Raw genomic sequence first — 17,702 nt, 5'->3', positions numbered from 1 at the left:
TTGGAAACCAGCTGTGCAGACTCTTTAGCCTATCAGTGAATTAAGCCCCTTCAAAGTGTTGAAACACGACAAAAACCAGCACCGTAGCCCTCCAGATGCCTACTCTACAGCGTAGGTTTGACTCATTTGTAGTCGATTTGCAAAAGGCCTGGAAAAATTATGCTGTTTCCTCAGATGGAGAACAGATGGGCTACCTTCCTTTCATTTTCTTCGTTCATTCAGACTGGGGGAATGCAGAGATGGTCATAGATGGAGATGGGTTGACAGGCCAGAAAGGGTCATGGTGGGGATTTAACCCCACCCACAGGGTAGAGTCCATTTCGGCTCAAGAGTCGGTCGCCCGAAGGGGCCTGCGTCAAATCTTGTGTTGTTCACCTTTTTGTTTCGTTTTATTTGACTGTTTAATTCCTCGACTTTCATGCTGAGAACTTCCTTAAAGGTAAGATTTTGGTGTTAAAACATTGTTGCAAGACCATTGTAAATCCTTTCCTATCATTGAAAAAGGCTCACTGACACGTTGACTCACCTTCTGCCTGTGTTTATAGTCCTTAACTTCGGGTTTCAAAATATACAGCTGACGATGCATTGTATAGCTGTACAAAAATTAAAGGTCATTGGTTGAAAATTGGTTCTAATTGCCTCAGCCAGTCGTGTGGGGGAGGGGGGAGGGAATCAACGTGAGCACATTCACAGAGAAGGGGGAGGGATAAACAGTGTTGTGGTTTGAGGGTGTTTGTTGCTGAAATCCTTTAGAAGTCCAAAATTACCTATTGTACCTCAAAGTAATTGTGATCATTTCCCGTTCATTGTCCTGTACATTGTTTTGGTGTGCTTTCACCTATAGCACCACAAGCTTTAGTTCTGCTCCCTCTTCCATACATGGAGTCATATTGAATTGCCAGGGAACTTAGTCAGAGCTACTGTAAGTGTTGATGTATGTCCATAACCTCAGTCCACAATCACAAATCAGTCCCTTCTTCCTTACTCTCTAGCCACTTCTCTCTCACTCACTCACTCACTCACTCACTCACTCGCTCACTCATACTCTCAAGGCTGAGAGCTGACACAGGTTTAATTATACAGCCTGTCAAAGAAAACCAGGGGCAGCTGAGGCAAAGCACACTGTTTATCTGTCTCACTCTCTCTCTCTCTCTCTCTCTCTCTCTGTCGACATGATACCACTTGACAGAATTGCCGAAAAATAAATCTAAAAAACAATTTTAAAAAACCATTTGATTTCAGTTGCTACCTCAAATAAAGGTCAAGCCACAGTGTGCTCGTACGGAACAGAGATGCAGAACTGTACAGCAGACTGAGCTGTTACCTCTCCTGTTTTGCATTTATGTTTGTTGGAGATAGCATGGTAATTACGGTGCAGATGTTTTTGTGACCCAGACTGAATTTATCTTCTTCTACTGGTGTCAGTATGCTAATAATCATCTCTCGATACAAACTATTGAGTTCTTGTCTTTGAAACACGCGTGAACATTATTAGTTTGAAAGGAAATTATTTCTAACTTGACAGTCGTGCGGCAGTTAATAATTGGCCCCCTTGGAAATGCATAAATGTATTTCCATTCCACAAAATTAAACTCAGTCGACATGATGGACTCCGTGGAGTGTTATGCAGTCAGTTGAAATGGGTACAAATAAAGTGTTCGGTATTTCATATTTACTCATCCAGGTGGCTGTTGAATTTCAGAGTGCTGTATGATTTGTGTATTTCGTGAGGGGGCGTGATAAATGAGCCCCGCTTCGGTGGGGGTTTCTCTTCTGGATATAATCTGAGCACTCTCTTTTTGTGTGTGTGCCACGGCTCGATAGACCTGACCACTGAAGAGTCGCTTCTGCAATTAGCCTGTGCTTCTGTAGCCCGTTTATTGCTCTTCAGGGAAATCTCCAGATGTTATTTTGGGATGAAAATACTGACGATAGCCTTCAGATGCACGTTCCTGTCGCACATACACACGCGTGCACATACACACGCATGCACATGCACACGGCCTCACACAAACCCACATACGTGCAATTATGCCCACAACTGCATGAACAGACACACTTAAGGACACACATGCACGCAAACACATCTGCACACAAGAACACAACCCTTTGCTCGTTCATAAACGCAAACCACAGACATCGAATTGTGAACAGAAATATAGGATTCTTACCATGGTGCTACCGACAAGTCCAACTGGCACACTGTAAGTTTTCAAATAGAATGATTTAGTGCTAAATGGATTCAGTGTTAAACATATTGATTTACCCCCCCTGTTTTTATGTGTAAGCTACAAAGAATTAGCCTCCGAGTTAAAATATGGTCACTGACCACTATATCAGAGATGCTGCAGGGGTTTGGGGAAGGCTTAAGTGTAGTAGTCTAAAGTCAGCAGGCTCTGTGGGCATTGAGGACTGTAAGTCTGTGGTGTTGATTTTACCGACAGGCCCTCTTGGCTCTCCCACCTTCAGCCTGAGCCAGTGGCCGCACATGGACACTGCAGGCTAACCCCTCCATCCTCAGCTCTTCTAGCCATCAGTGTGGAAAAACAACCAGGCCATATTCCAGACCTGGGTCAAATATGCTACTGTTTTGGATTAAAATATTGTCTGGTGAATTGGAACCTATGAAAAATGTTCTCAAAGTTCAAACCCTGCTTTGGTTGGCTGAATTGCACCTGGAAAGATCAGTTGAGCTCAGTAAAGTATTTACAAAATAATTTGATATTTGACCCCGGTCTTCCTAATTTTTGGACTTTTATAAAAGTGTATGTGGGAGGTAACAAAGTGAATTTTATTGTATTTTTGCCCTTCTCCTTTTACAGTTTTCTCCAGTGGTGTGATTAAGGAGTGTCCTTCCTTGGGGAAGACCTACAGCCAGCCCCCTGCCCAAGCCAAGCTCACAAGCCAAGCATTCCCCATTTGCCCTGACATGTGCTTGGGTCACATCCTAATTGATGTCCTGTCAGGACCTGACAGATCTGTCTGGTCCTTAAGGCGTGTTGAAAAGAATGCTTCTGCCCCCTTCTACGGTGTCTGTCACCACCTGGTCCGGTTCATGCCCCACAGATAAAGAAGTTCTTTGCTCAAAAGCCAGTCATTCATTCACCCTGTCGCGGCTCAAACTTGTGCATTTATCTTTTTTGAGACACTGCTGTGGGCTATCCAGTCTGTGTTTGTTCGGTGTGGATGCTTGCGGGCGTACACACGTTTGTGCAGGATTCAGAAAGTTTCTCACCGGATGAAAAACTCTCCTTTGGAGATGTGCAGAGATAGCCCCGGGCCTATCACAGGTTGTCAGGGCTGGGAACGGCAGTCTCCACGGCTGAATGTTGTTTATCTGTGTGAGTGGACAGTGCATTCTTTCGCTTTCAAAATGGGGGATGTGGCTAGAGGCAAATACCAGTGACCTGAGAGCACAGGAGGTGGGGGGTCTTGTTTGGGGAGGGCAGGAGGGGTGTGGACCGGGGAGTTTAATGGGACAGAACCTGCTTGCGTCCAACTCCTGAAACCGGAATGGGCACGCAAAGGAACTGAAACTGGCCTTTGCTGGCTTAAACAGGACCGTGGGGGAAAGCGGGTGTTTTGGCGGCGTTAAAAGGCGGATGGTCTGTGCGGATCTCCCTGCCCTGCTGTGGCTTTGTGGAGCTATTCCGTTCCTCCACAGTCCATTATCACCTGCAGATTTCTCTGGGTCCCTCAGGGCTGATCTTCTGCTCTGTCTCTTTGCGTGTGTGTGTGTGTGTGTCCCATTCCCTCCCACAGGTTGGAGGCAATGCTCCAGCCTCTCCAGATTCGGAGCGGGCACCCATTAACCCCTCCCAAAGTCCTCCAGGAACATACGGAATCAGAAGGAGGTTTTAGAGGAATCTGTAGGTGCCACTTTTTTCTTAGAAAGTGCTTTTCCTTCACAACATTAAATGGCAGAGTAACGCGCGGGTTGCGTTTCGATCGGGGGGCTCTTTCCGTCTGTTCGCAGTTATCTGTGACTACTTTACACCAGAGGACCTGCGCTGGCTTGTGGGAGTTGAGGTGTTAATGTAGCCAGATTTCTTTTTTCCAATGGCTTTGACAAAAATCTGCACAGTAGGAATCTGTGGCTGTTCTTGCGAGAGAAGGTTTCAGTTGGGCTGGAAAACCCTCTAAAGTATTACTGGCTTTTTTGCTGCAGTGTGCGTACATCAGAATTTTTAGTGTGTACGCTGTGCATGTTGTACATCAGCATTTTCAGTGCGTAAATAGTGCGCATTGTAATGTACATCAGAATTTCCGTGTGTGGTCTGTGCGCGTTGTCCATCAGCATTTTCAGTGCGTACACTGTGTGTGTTGTAATGTACATCAGCATTTTCCGTGTGTACACCGTGCATAACATGCAGACATTTGGCTACACAATAGGTAATTTTGGACTCAAACCACAACACTGTTTATCCCTCCCCCTGTTTATCCCTCCCCCTTCTCTGTGAATGCGCTCACATTGATTCCCTCCCCCCTCCCCCACACGACTGGCTGAGGCAATTAGAACCAATTTTCAACCAATGACCTTTAATTATTGTACAGCTATACAATGCATCGTCAACTGTATATTTTGAAACCCGAATTTAAGGACTATAAACACAGGCAGAAGGTGAGTCAACGTGTCAGTGAGCCTTTTTCAATGATATGTTATGCCGATGATATAAATGAAGTGAAAATGTTATGCTCTTAAAGTAGCCAAATCATAATCTGAACCTCTTTTATTCATTACTTTGAATTCATTATTTTTCTCAGCCAGTCACACAACTAAAGCTGTAGAGAATCTCCGTAGACTCATGTCCTCTGCTTAATAATGAACGAAGTTGAAATATTAATACATTTTGCATAGTTCTCTGTAATAAGTTAACATGTGCTCATATGCTTCTTCTTCCATGAATGTGGAAGCTTGGTTGCAGTTTGCATCGGCCCATCAAATATTGATTATTGATTTCAGCCCCTTAAACAGGAATCAGCAACTCCCAGTCGAGAGCTGCTGGCTTTCCACCCTCCCTTTACCTGGGAGATTTGAAGACAGTTTGGCCGATCAATGTAATTAACTTGGAGAAAAGAGAACCAGGGCTGGATTTAGATTCGAGGGCTGGAGCGGATGAACCCTGCCCCAATATTTCACCTTGATGCACCCCTAGTATTAACTGTCCTATCAGAAGTAAAGCCTTGGCTGTGCTTTAGAGAGTCGCATGGATGGTCGAAGGGGTCACCCGAGGTGGGCGACCGCCATCTGTGGGGACAGTCACTGAGTCGTCGGGGTCAAACACACGTGTTTTACTGCAGTGGGAACGCTGTCTGGCAGCTTCCCAGCAACTGTAATTCCAAGTGACAGTAGCCTCAACCAGGAGATGCCCACAGAGTGTGGGAGGGAGAGTTAGGAACAGAAGGAAAGATGGATGGAGGGAAATAATGAAAGAAAAGGGACTGAAGGAAAGGGCGAAGAGAGAAGGGTTTTCTGCAAACAACCACGGAGACATCCGCTCATCCACTTGTTCTGCAAGGACGGTCTGAAGTGACGCTTCAGTCTTTCATATTTTACAAACGTGTCAGTCTAATTATGACCAGCTCACACAAAGCCCACCCTGCTGATTTGAAAGAAGAGAGCCCTCACAGAACCTGATGTGCAGAACAAACTCGCTAAGACTGGCTGCTGTGACACAAACCATCACTAATCTGCTTCTGTTACAGTCCGTCCATTGTTAATGTAATACAAGCAAAATGGCCACCTACAGGGACACACAAGTGTACACAAAGGCCTTTTATTAGCTTCTAAAATGGAGGTATTTGGCTGTTGTGAACCAGACCATGACAGACAACGGGAAAGGAGCAGTTGAACACAGTTGGAGCTTCGAGGTACACTAGCTTGGCTGTACAGAATAGAGCCGCGGGATCTTCTGCTTTTCCTTGTTACTTGCAAGGTAATTGATCAACGGAGGCAGTTGAGAACAAAGCTAACTTGGTCGCTGCTTTTTAGGCGGACACAAAAACCTGTGCTCTGCCAGAACCACTGATGCAGAAGAGTGGCTGAGTGATCAATAGATAGAGAGAGGGATAGTAACAGATGGATACAGCCCTTTGCTCACACTTAAAGGGCTTTACAGTGATGAGGAGGAACTCCCCTCAACCACCACCAATGTGCAGCGCCCACCTGGATGATGCAACGGCAGCCATTTTGCTGCAGAATGCTCACCACACATTAGCTAAAGTGGGGGGGGGGGGGAGAACATTTGTTTTTGCCAAGTGAAATGCTTCATGCTAAAAATGCTCCAGTGATCAACTGTAAGTCATGGCATGAATTTCCACCCCTGACAGGCATCAATTGCCCCTCAGGGTAAAGGTAAAACAGGGTCAGATGGGTGACTGAGAGTTAATGCGTTTGTACGCGGCTGGCTGTTGCCACCTGTGGTGGGCGGCACTGAAGTCTAATGGTAAGAGAACTGGGCCGCTGAACCCTTGAGCAAAGTACTTACTCTGAATTGCTTCAATAAATGTCTAGCTGTTTAAATAGATAGCATGCAATAAATGACTAAATAAATACATGTAAAATAAAACTGTCCAATTGCTCTGTGAGAAGCTCAGCCAAAGTGTAAATATAAAACGAAGAGTGAGAGAATATTAAGATACTGATTAATCGATTCCTTCAGCTCATTTCATCGGTTGATTAATAATAGCGGCAGGGCGTGTTTTGGTTGTGTGTTTACTTTATTAGTTCATTTAGCCGTATTACAGTGAGCTAGAGATGGAGCGAAAGAGAGAGGGACCCGGATGACACCTTCAGAACCATGGGCTCATTCCTAATTTCTTATTTTTCACCTTCTTCCTTTCCTTGTGTTCTTTCCTTGTGAGAAAATGGCATGAGGAATTGAGAAAACGTGAATTAGGCAAGTGGAATGCCCTTGCTCCTTTAAACGTCAGTTTGAACCTGCGTCAGTTACAGTGGCAGTTACAGTGGCAGTTACAGTGGCAGATGCTTGGCGGGTGGGGAGAGGTATGTCCACAAGTCAATCATTTATACACCACGCGTTCTGAAAGTTAAAAAAAAAAGCTTCCGCAACAGAAGTTCCTTTGTTCAAGAAATCTTAGGGAGCCTTCTAGCTCCTGGCTCCTAGCTCCTTGAAGGAACATTTAACGGATTGGAATGTCCTGAAAGATGGCATCCTCGGTTGATCTCCGTGTCTGGCCAGGAACAAGGAGACAGGGAAGCACTTTATGTTGAGACTGCTGAACAAAACTGCAACTTGTAAATGATTTTCTAAAAATGATTGTGAAAATGTACCCAGAGAAGGGGTATGTTTAAATGCAGAAAACTCATGCTGAGTTGAGGCCCTTTGCCCAAGGCTCAGAAATGATTGATGCGCTCAGCTTTTTCTAAGGGTTTATTTTCTCACTCGACCTCCACAGGGACCCATTTTAAAAAGCAAAGCAAAACACGAGCCCCTCGCTAATCTGAAATGACATCTGCATAGTCCTTACATCAACCCTGTTTTTCCTCAAACTGCAAAAAATAAAAGTGCTGGATTGCTGCGAATAAAATAACAAACATGAGAGACCTACGTCAGCGTCCATTCCGGAGAAGTGTTTACATTCGCCTTGAACCAAATAAGAGTCCTCACATTCACCTCATCGAGTAGTAGAATTTTGTAGTTCACCTCATCCGGACCTGGGTTAAATACATAATTGGATCCAAATACTTTTCTGTTCTTGATTGATCTTGCCTGGTGCAATAAAGCCAACCAAAAGGACCAGAAGGTGGGGGTTTGCACTTTTTGAGAGTACTGTATTTCATCGTTTCCAATACACCAGAGAATCTCACTAAGCGGAAATCTTTGAATACAAAACAATTACGTATTCCCAGGTCTGATCTCTTTCGGAGTATATTTTTACATTCCCTGTAATATAACAGTGTACTGTAATATAACAGCAGAAAGTCCTGTAACCATCTGGAACATCCTGTAATTTAGAAGCTGAGGAAAAAACTCTGAGCACCAGTGCTGAGTATCTGGTGAGAATCTGTGTTCAGAATACAGTGTTCCCCCTACATCTGTTCATCTCCTTCTGTGACCCTCTCAGTGTCAATGTGCTGTCAGTCAGACCTGGGTCAGGCTGTATGGAGCCTTCAAGCATATCCTGTTAACTGTCTGTCAGGCTGGGGCGAGCGGCACTGTCAGTGAGAAAATCAAAGGAGAACCCCCACACGCACGCACACACACACACGCACACACACACACTCTCACACGCACACACGCACACACACACACACACTCTCACACACACACACACACTCTCACGCGCACACACACGCACACACACACACTCTCACACGCACACACACACGCACACACACACACACACTCTCACACACACACACGCGCACACACACACGCACACACACACACACACACACTACCCCACCCACTATGGCTGGTTACAAATCGCATAGTTCTAACTCGCACCCATTTTTGCATCACAACAAAGAGCTTGACACTGATACAGAGTAATTGCATGAGCTATTTCAAGGCTCACACCCTGCTCATTTGACCAGTCGGTCCGAATCTCCAACGTTCATATCCCTGAGGTTCTATTGTAATTTCCGGCTTTTCCCAGGATGTGCAGTAAACCGCTGATCATTACGCAGGAAACGGCCAGTGTTGTGCTCCGATGCCTGCTGCAGATGCAGTTAGCGAACCCAGCGCGATAAAATAAAGTGCAGTTAATGCATTACGCACTCGACGATGCCGGCCTGCGGGCATCTCCCTGCTGCTCCCTCTCTCTGCGGGAGGGTATCATTTTTCTGTCTGGGATGCTTGTTTAAAGTGGCTCATGAATTGAGTTAAAGTGAATGAGTTGTGTTCTGAAGGCACGGCCCGGACCCCGCGGCCAGGTTTTGAAAGCTCAAAGTGCACAACAAGTAGCCGCTAATGCTAGTGCAAAGCTAATGCAATGCTAATGCAATGCTAATACTCTAGCATGCTGAAATTCCCACGCCATCCGGTTAAACGGCCTTTGGATGTGCACAGGCCCTGTTTGTTCATTTAGTCCTTGTTTTTGTCACACAAGGGCGCATTGCACAGGTCCTGCCACGCCGTGGGTCTTCTGACACCTCTGTTCCTTTAAGATACAATTTTTATATCAATACACAGTAGAACGTCCCTTTCAATTCAGACCCGAGTCCATCGATCCATATTCGACTATAGATGCTGGATTTCATTTTTTACTACAGCGGTGAAGGCATTTTGCCTCCCATTTTCCTGCGAGCGTACACAAGCTGGTCACTGGACAAAAATGATGCAACATATTGCAATGTAACGGTCTGGAATGCAACAGATTCAGTTAACTGGGAATAAGGAAGCTGCAAAACAATCCAACTGCTTATGCCAAAAATGGGTATAGGTCAGAGTGGGTGGCTCCTTCACTATTAGTCCGTTTGATCGCTCTTAACGTGTCTTAAAGCTTTGCATGGACTAAACGCAATCATCTTGGACCTTGTTATGGATTCAGCTATTTCTGCCGGCTCTCAGTCTACTACAGGCCCCCCTGGCCAGTCCCAGGAACACCAGCGCGTGAGCTAGCGGTGTTTTTAAGAGTGCCCCCTCTCCGAATACATGCCAGCAGGACTCCCCAGGGGTTTATTCCGTCTCTTATTGGGATAATTGTCTCGTGCTGCGGCTGCACTAACCGTCAGCTTGGAGAAAAAGAAAAACGGTTCCAAAAAGATGTCTGTCATAAAGCATGATGTAAACTGTCTGTATGTAAGCCAGCCATCCATGTGCCCTGTGTGTGGAGTCAGGAAGGCACTGCTGTGATCTGAAAAGGTGAGAAAGGGTCTCAAGAGACAAGAGAGGGAAAACCAAAGGCTGATGTTAGCCAATGCATTGCTGTTTCTTTCATCACAAGATGGTCTCCTCAAGAGACAGGAAACCTATTAGACAGAAATCTGAGCACATTTTGCTTAATTTTCACCCAAAGAGGTTGTTTATAACTTTGAAGTTGGAAGCATGATTTTAAAGATTAATGCAACTCTTGGGGCTGTATTTTACTGAAAACAGCCTAAGGGGTTATGGGTAATTAAACTATTTATCAATCTATACAGTGAATCTCAGGTATTTCTGGTAGTCAGGTAGTCTCACAGTGAAGTAGGGCTTAACTAGTTTAAAAATGACCTTTTAGCATTGATAGCACTTCCTCAAAGGGAACCCTGGAAACAGTTACTCAGTGCTGCATGGTTTACACTGCCTCTAAAAACACTCAGCACCTCCTCTTCTGTTTTTTTTTTAAACTGGAGATCATTATCCTTTTTAAAAGAATAAACATGAATATGGTTTACTACACTCTCAAGTGCAATGCCATATGTTTCCACGGTTACAAAGCCTGGGTGGAATTTAAGCGAATTAAAGATATGGAGATTGCTTTGAAATTTAATCTTATGATCATGACAGCGAGCATCACCGCATACTCGATGAGATCGGACTGCAGACTGCCCTGAGAGCTCAGTGGAGAAGAGAGATAAAGGGATGTAGGCTGTGCTCTCATGTGGGGATTTCTGTAGCGAACTGAGGTGATGCCAGCTGAATGATGAGCCTTACTTCTGGAATGAGGCCTGCCTTCCATAGCACTCAAATGACTAAAATAGCAGACTGCGTCTGCTCAATATTTTGGGCAAAGGTGACGAGGGCAAAGTGATTTCATAAGTCTTCTGGATGTTGCCCACTGTCTTCCTATTTTATTTAGGTGCTCCCATTATGTGCTGGTCAAGGGCCATGTTTCCTATTTGCCAATGTTATTTTCTTACTGTCGTATGTTAAACTTCAAGGTAGTAAAAATTCTAGGCTACAGGTTCAACAAGACAGGTTTTGTAAATAGTTTTTAGAGACCACTTCTTTCTTACTATTATTAAAGGGATGTTTTTTTTCCTCGCTATGATATTTAGAGACGGCTTCCTCCTTCCTAACAACGGGCTCTATGCTGGTGGTGATAATGCATGCCTATATAGAGCAGGGTTTCCCCCAAAGAATGTGATGGTGTGGCACTCTGTTCCCTTACTTGCACTACTGTGTTACGAAAATAGCCCATGTCATGTCCGTCTTGTTGCCGTTCTACCAGCTTGCAATCAGGGGAGAGACTTGGCTTCTGTGAACTATTTTGGGCGGGGTGAGAGGAGACTATTGGCTACTACAGTGGTGAGCTGGGTTTGCGAGAGATTAGGCTAGGTGGTTGACCATTAAACTACTGGCTAGTCAGCTTTCGGTGACATTAGTTCAGTTGTGCATTGGCTGGCTGGCTGTGATAGCTGGGTTCCACTGCACAGTACTAACGTTACTGCTTATATTTTCAAAATTCTACCAGTCTATTTCCTCTTCTGGACAGGGAGCTTATGCCTAAATTTGAAAAACCCCCAGACTTTCAGAAGACTCGAGATGTTTGATAAAAATAAAAGCAACAATGAATTGATGTGTTTGTTATGGTACAGAATTGTGCAGGCAGGCCAGACTGAAATCCACTGGTGTTAGCAGCAGTAGCTGGCGTCACCACTAGCTAACGTAGTGTTAGCCAACTAAATGCAAACATGAGTAACGTCAATTAAATAGCTTGTCAAATGCCCTGAGTGTAAAGCAACAACTAAAGATGATATTTTACAAATTGTATTAGGCCGCGGTTTCTTAGCTCGTTGCTATAATTGCACACAATCATCTGGCAACAGAGAGGCAGGGTTGAGAATGGAGTGTAGATATTTTTTGTGTTTAAACACAGGAGTAGAAATCTTGCATAGTATGCCTTAAAGTTAGAAAAGCTTGAAGTGAGAGATTCATCTTTCACTTTCCCTTTTTTTTATCTTGGAGTTTATTTGCATAAATATATATCTCATTTTTGTCATTTTTATTAGGCTATCTGTTCAGAGAAAATAGATTACTTTCATCACCGGCCTAAATGATTTGTGGTTTTTAATCCTTATTATCTGAAGGCTTTTTTATGGGTGGCTTTAGGGAGCATTTTCTTGGTCCAGGGAAGGAATGTAATAATCAAGTATTCTGGGAGGTCTTGTGCCAGGTTGGCTGATAATCCCCGGTATCTTATCCCACATGATTAACTACGTTGAGTCAGGGTTGAGTGGACTGTTCTGAAAATTTTCTCAATGACTTCAGCAGACCAAAGTCTTGGCATTTGGGCCACAGCAGTGTCTGGTAATCCACCAATATACCCTCTTAAGTCCAGTCCAGGTCAAAACCGCAAAAGCAGCCAAGATAACACTGGAGAACAAAAATTTAATAGCACATGAATGAGTTAACAAATGTAATTCTGTTTCCATCACCATATTTTTTCAGTTGGTTGGTCAAATCCATCTCCTCTTTGAAATGATTATGATTTGCCATGTTGAATCTCAGAGAGCGATTCAGCCATTTGCAGATGTTATAATGACATTTTTTGAGAATTTCTTCTGAAACTGCCTCTCTGCAATACCAGGTAGCAGCATAATTTGCATTTCTACCCAACATGGTCAACTGCATTGTAAGTTGTAAAGGCCTCTTCTGGAGTAGATAGTGTTGGAGGTGGAGAAAAACACTAAATGAGTTTCTATGTTTTCTAGGGGAATTCTCCTTCAGTTCAATTTCCCTACGTCCTTTAATGGCAGAAACCGATGATACGATTGCCCATTGTCTCTGACCGCACCTGCTTTGTGTATCATGTCTCCAACATCAAGTACATCAAGGTTTATTGGACACTCTAATGTAGGTCATTCTCTGACAGGAGTGTTCACTGTCTGGGGAGGGATGGATTTCAGACAGTGGTGTTTGATGTTTTATTTGGAGGTGCTGGCATGCATGATGCCAGGCCAGGGGGCCATGGGCGATGCCAGGCAGAACTGATAACGCCCATCACGAGGAATCCCAGTCACCCCCCAGCCGTCTGACTCTCATCCCAGTGGAGTCAGTGCAGGCCTGGAATCAACTTGGGAAAGGGGCTCAGCTGCTCAGTTTGTCCGTTATTGGCCTACTGCAGATTTCATTGTGAGGAACATAAGGCATGAGGAAAAGTGGGAACTGTCTCGCTGTGCATTAGAGCCGAGGCTTTCATGTGACGCAGGGCTACTGATAATAACACTCACCAACATTGGCCAGCTTTTAAAAAAGAATAGATCATTTTATTGAATTATGGGGTGTAGCAGGACAAAAAACGACAAAGCACACGCTGTGTGTGTTTCTGTTCGTTGAACAGATGACAGTGCTGTTTTTTGTAATCATGTTTTATAGAGGTGCTGTTTGTTTCTCGCCTGTTTGCTAAAGAGCACATTTGTGTCACAGATTGATATTCACAGCCAAAATTGGATGACCGCCATGTGTGAATGCTAATGCCTGGGAGTGAAGTTTTCTGAAAGCAGACCTGCTCAGCGTGTCCTCTGCTATACTCATATCAGAGTTACAAGTTTCATAAGTGCATCAATGTGACGAGCCATTTTATTTTTCACATACACTGAGTGATAGTACACTGGGTAGGCTACAGCAGCAGAAGACCAATATTTGTAAATAATGACCTAATAAAGTGCTCACTGGGTGTATAAGTCAAAAATGCAAATATATGGAAATGTGTTTATATACTGTAGTTTCACATTATATGTTCATGGGATTTTCATACTGTGCTACTTTAAAGTGCCTGTCTGTCTGTCTGTAGCCAGCTCTATGCAGGAATGGGCAGTATTTAAGATTCATATATCTGAAATTTGCATTTGAATATTAAGTAATGTGTGTTCCTGATTATTTCATATGTTTGTTTTGTTTATTTATCATTTATAAATCTGTCACCTGCAAAGCAGCCTATGCCTCCACTGTAATTTATAGATAAATGATCGGAGATATTTGTTTTGTCGCTAAATTAATTTAGCTGTTTTTGTATTTTGTTGCTCACCCTTGGATCTATGTGCCCCTGTTGAATTCTAACCGTCTCTCTCTCCTTCTCCCTCTCCCTCGGTCTTGCAGGATGGCTCCAAGCAGAAGCAGGTGCGGAAGAAGACCGTGTCCTTCAGCTCCATGCCCAACGACCGCAAGATCAACAGCACAGCGGCCTGTATGGCCTTCATGTTGGAGGGGTGCGAGATGAAAAAGGTGCGGTCCAACTCCCGGATGTACAACCGCTACTTCCTCCTGGACCCCGACATGCACTGGCTGCGCTGGGAGCCCTCCAAGAAGGACTCTGAGAAAGCAAAGCTGGAGATCAAGAGCATCAAAGAGGTCCGGCTTGGGAAGAAAACTCCGGTGCTGCGCAGCAATGGCCTCTCTGACCAGTTCCCTGAGGAGTGCGCCTTCTCCATCATCTACGGTGAAGACTACGAGTCCCTGGACCTGGTGGCCAGCACGCCTGATGTGGTGAACACGTGGGTGATGGGCCTGCGGTACCTGGTCTCCTACGGCAGGCACACGGTGGACGCCTCGATTGATCCCAGCCAGCCTAGTCTGAGGACCTCCTGGATCGGGTCGGTGTTTGAGTTAGCTGATCTGGAGAAGGAGGGCTACATCGTCCTCTCCAGAGCCACACAGATCATCAAGGGTCTGAACCCAGGCATGAAAGCATCCAGGATAGAGTTGAAGTTCAAGGAGCTCCAGAAGGCTAAAGAACAGTGCAGGGAAGGCATAAACATGGACATGTTTATTGAGGCCTACTGTGAACTCTGCACGCGGCCAGAGATATTTTTCTTGCTGGTACAGTTCTCCAGCAACAAGGAGTACTTGGACTGTAAGGACCTGATGCTATTTGTGGAGGTGGAGCAAGGAATGGAAGGGGTGACTGAGGAAATGTGCAGGGATATGGTCCAGAAGTATGAGCCATCTGTGGACGGCCGGGAAAGAGGCTACCTCTCTATCGATGGCTTCACGCACTACCTCCTCTCCTCCGAGTGCCATGTCTTCGACCCACAACACAAGCTGGTCTGCCAGGACATGACCCAGCCTTTGTCCCACTATTATATCAACTCCTCACACAATGCCTCCCTCTTGGATGACCACTTTTGGGGATCCTCCGACATTGGCAGCTACATCAGAGCCCTGAGGATGGGCTGCCGGAGCCTGGAGGTGGTGGTCTGGGACGGTCCTGATAATGAGCCCCTCATCTATGTGGGGAGTGCCATCACCTCCCAGCTAGCTTTCTCCAAGGTCGTGGACATCATCAACCAGTATGCCTTTGAATGCTCAGAATACCCCCTGATCATCTGCCTAGTGACTCACTGCTGTGTACACCAGCAAAAGGTGATGGCGCAGCACATAAAAAAGATCCTCGGCGACAAGCTGTATGTGGACCCGCCCGTCACAGAAGACCATTACCTTCCAAGCCCCGAAAAACTCAAGGGAAAGATCCTTCTGAAGGGCAAGAAATTGCCTCCTCATTGTCCAGATTCCGAGGGGGAAGTTACTGATGAGGAAGAGGGAATGGAGATATCCCGGAGATTTGGAGCAGAGGCGAAGGATCAGCCCAATGGTATCAGCTGTAAAAGTTTGAGGCTTTGCAAGGAACTTTCAGATCTTGTTTCCCTATGCAAGTCTGTGCAGTTCAGAGACTTCGAAAAGTCTAAAAAAGACCAAAAGTACTGGGAGATATGCTCCTTTAATGAGGTTGACGCCAACAGGTTTGCTAATGAGTACCCTGAGGACTTTGTGTGCTATAACAAGAGGCTCCTGTCCAGGGTGTACCCCACTCCCATGCGAATCGACGCGAGCAACATGAACCCTCAGGACTTCTGGAAATGTGGATGTCAGATTGTGGCCATGAATTTCCAAACACCTGGGCTGATGATGGACCTCAACTTGGGCTGGTTCCGGCAGAATGGGAACTGTGGCTATGTGCTGCGGCCAGCCATCATGAGGGAGGAAGTCTCTTACTTCAGTGCCAATGCCAGGGACTCCCTGCCGGGGGTGTCTGCACAGCTGCTGCACATCAAGCTGATCAGCGGCCAGAACCTGCCCAAACCCAGGGGCTCGGCGGCCAAGGGTGACGTGGTGGAGCCCTACATCTACGTGGAGATTCATGGCATCCCAGCAGACTGCGCCGAGCAGCGAACCAAGACGGTCTCTCAGAGCGGCGACAACCCCGTCTTCGACGAGAGCTTCGAGTTCCAGATCAACCTGCCTGAGCTGGCGGTGTTGCGCTTCGTGGTCCTGGATGACGACTACATCGGTGACGAGTTTATCGGCCAGTACACCATCCCATTTGAGTGTCTGCAGCCTGGGTACAGGCACGTGCCCCTGCAGTCTCTGACCGGCGAGTTCTTGCCTAACACCACCCTCTTCGTGCACATCGCTATTACCAACCGCAGGGGCGGGGGCAAGGCCCACAAGAGGGGGCTGTCAGTGCGAAAGAGCAGGAAAGCCCGGGAGTACACCTCCGCCAAGTCCACTGGAATCAAAATGGTGGACGAGCTGTTCAGGGCATCCACACAACCTCTGAGGGAGGCCACAGATCTCAGAGAGAACGTACAGGTACTGAAATATCTCGGTTTGACAGTTTATGTCTTGTTTTTGTGAAAAAAGGGAAGTTGATGTGCATAAATTTGACAATTGTACAGGTATGGGGATAGGAGGAAAAGGTAATCTCTACACTTTGTTAGATTCCCTAAGTAGGTTTAATGCACATTTTGATCTGCAAAGGTGTTTGTCTAAGTTGTAGCCGTAAAAATAGCTGTACTGTAACTGCCAAAGACCTTTGCAGGTCAAACGTGACCTATTAATCATTAAAACATTCAGCTAATAAACTTGTTTGGAGCATTTACTGCAGTTTGTGCTACATTACTGTAGCTTCGAGTGTGGAATTCAGTACAGAATTCAGTTACAAGGACATCGTGCTTGCTCTCTCACTCCCCATAGAATATTACATGAATCACATCTAAATTAAATTTTGGATCTCCCTCAGTTTATGAATTTTTATTTGACACAGGTAGAATTATTCTAAAGCTATCAGTTTTAGTGTCTATGTTCTTATGACCTATCTTTTGATTACATTACCTTAGATTACATTACTGCCATTTGGCAGGTGCTCTTATCCAGGGCAACTTACAACAAGAAGACAAGACAAGACAAGGTTTTGAATTTGATGCAAGCTGTTGTCAGCAGGGCGGCACAGATGGTGCAGTGGGTAGCCCTGCCGCTTCACAGCAAGGAGGTCCTGGGTTCGAATCCCCATTGGCCAGGGCATCTCTGTGTGGAATTTGCATGTTCTCCCTGTGTCTGCGTGGGTTCCCTCCGGGAACTCTGGTTTCCTCCCACATGCAGGTTAGGCTGAGGAGAGTCTAAATTGCCCATAGGAGGAAGTGAGTGAAGTGAGTGAAGTGAGTGAAGTGAGTGAAGTGAGTGAAGTGAGTGAAGTGAGTGGAGTGAGTGGAGTGAGTGAATGGTGTGTGTGTGCCCTGTGATGGACTGGCAACCTGTCCAGGGTGTATTCCTGCCTTTCGCCCAATGTATGCTGCAATAGGCTCCAGCCGCCCTGCAACCCTGTTCAGGATAAGCGGGTTAGGATAATGAATGAATGAATGTTGTCAGCAGGACAGTCAGGAGAGAACAAACATTTGCACCAAAAGCTAGGTAGAACAAAAATCTGCAGTGCTCTCAGTGTGGGATAGCTGCAAAAAATTGAAATCAAATTAGGTTGCATCTGCAGAGAGGGAGTTAGGGGAGGTGGTGGGCAGAGGAGGCAAGAGAGGTAAAGGA

General features: G+C 45.6%; 1 protein-coding gene across 1 annotated transcript in view; it reads left to right on the top strand.

Annotated features, from left to right (window-relative positions):
* LOC133114256 (inactive phospholipase C-like protein 2) overlaps positions 1-17,702 on the top strand; it is a 79,341-nt gene that overhangs the window by 34,660 nt on the left and 26,979 nt on the right. The window contains exon 2 of the mRNA XM_061223480.1: positions 13,989-16,478. Within this exon, the coding sequence (XP_061079464.1) occupies positions 13,989-16,478 (2,490 nt within the window). The remainder of the gene's footprint in view (positions 1-13,988; positions 16,479-17,702) is intronic.

This window comes from Conger conger, chromosome 16 (assembly GCF_963514075.1).
Source record: "Conger conger chromosome 16, fConCon1.1, whole genome shotgun sequence".
NCBI lineage: Eukaryota > Metazoa > Chordata > Actinopteri > Anguilliformes > Congridae > Conger > Conger conger.
The sequence above is the reverse complement of the archived record's forward strand: the minus strand, read 5'-3'. Positions and strand labels throughout refer to the sequence as shown.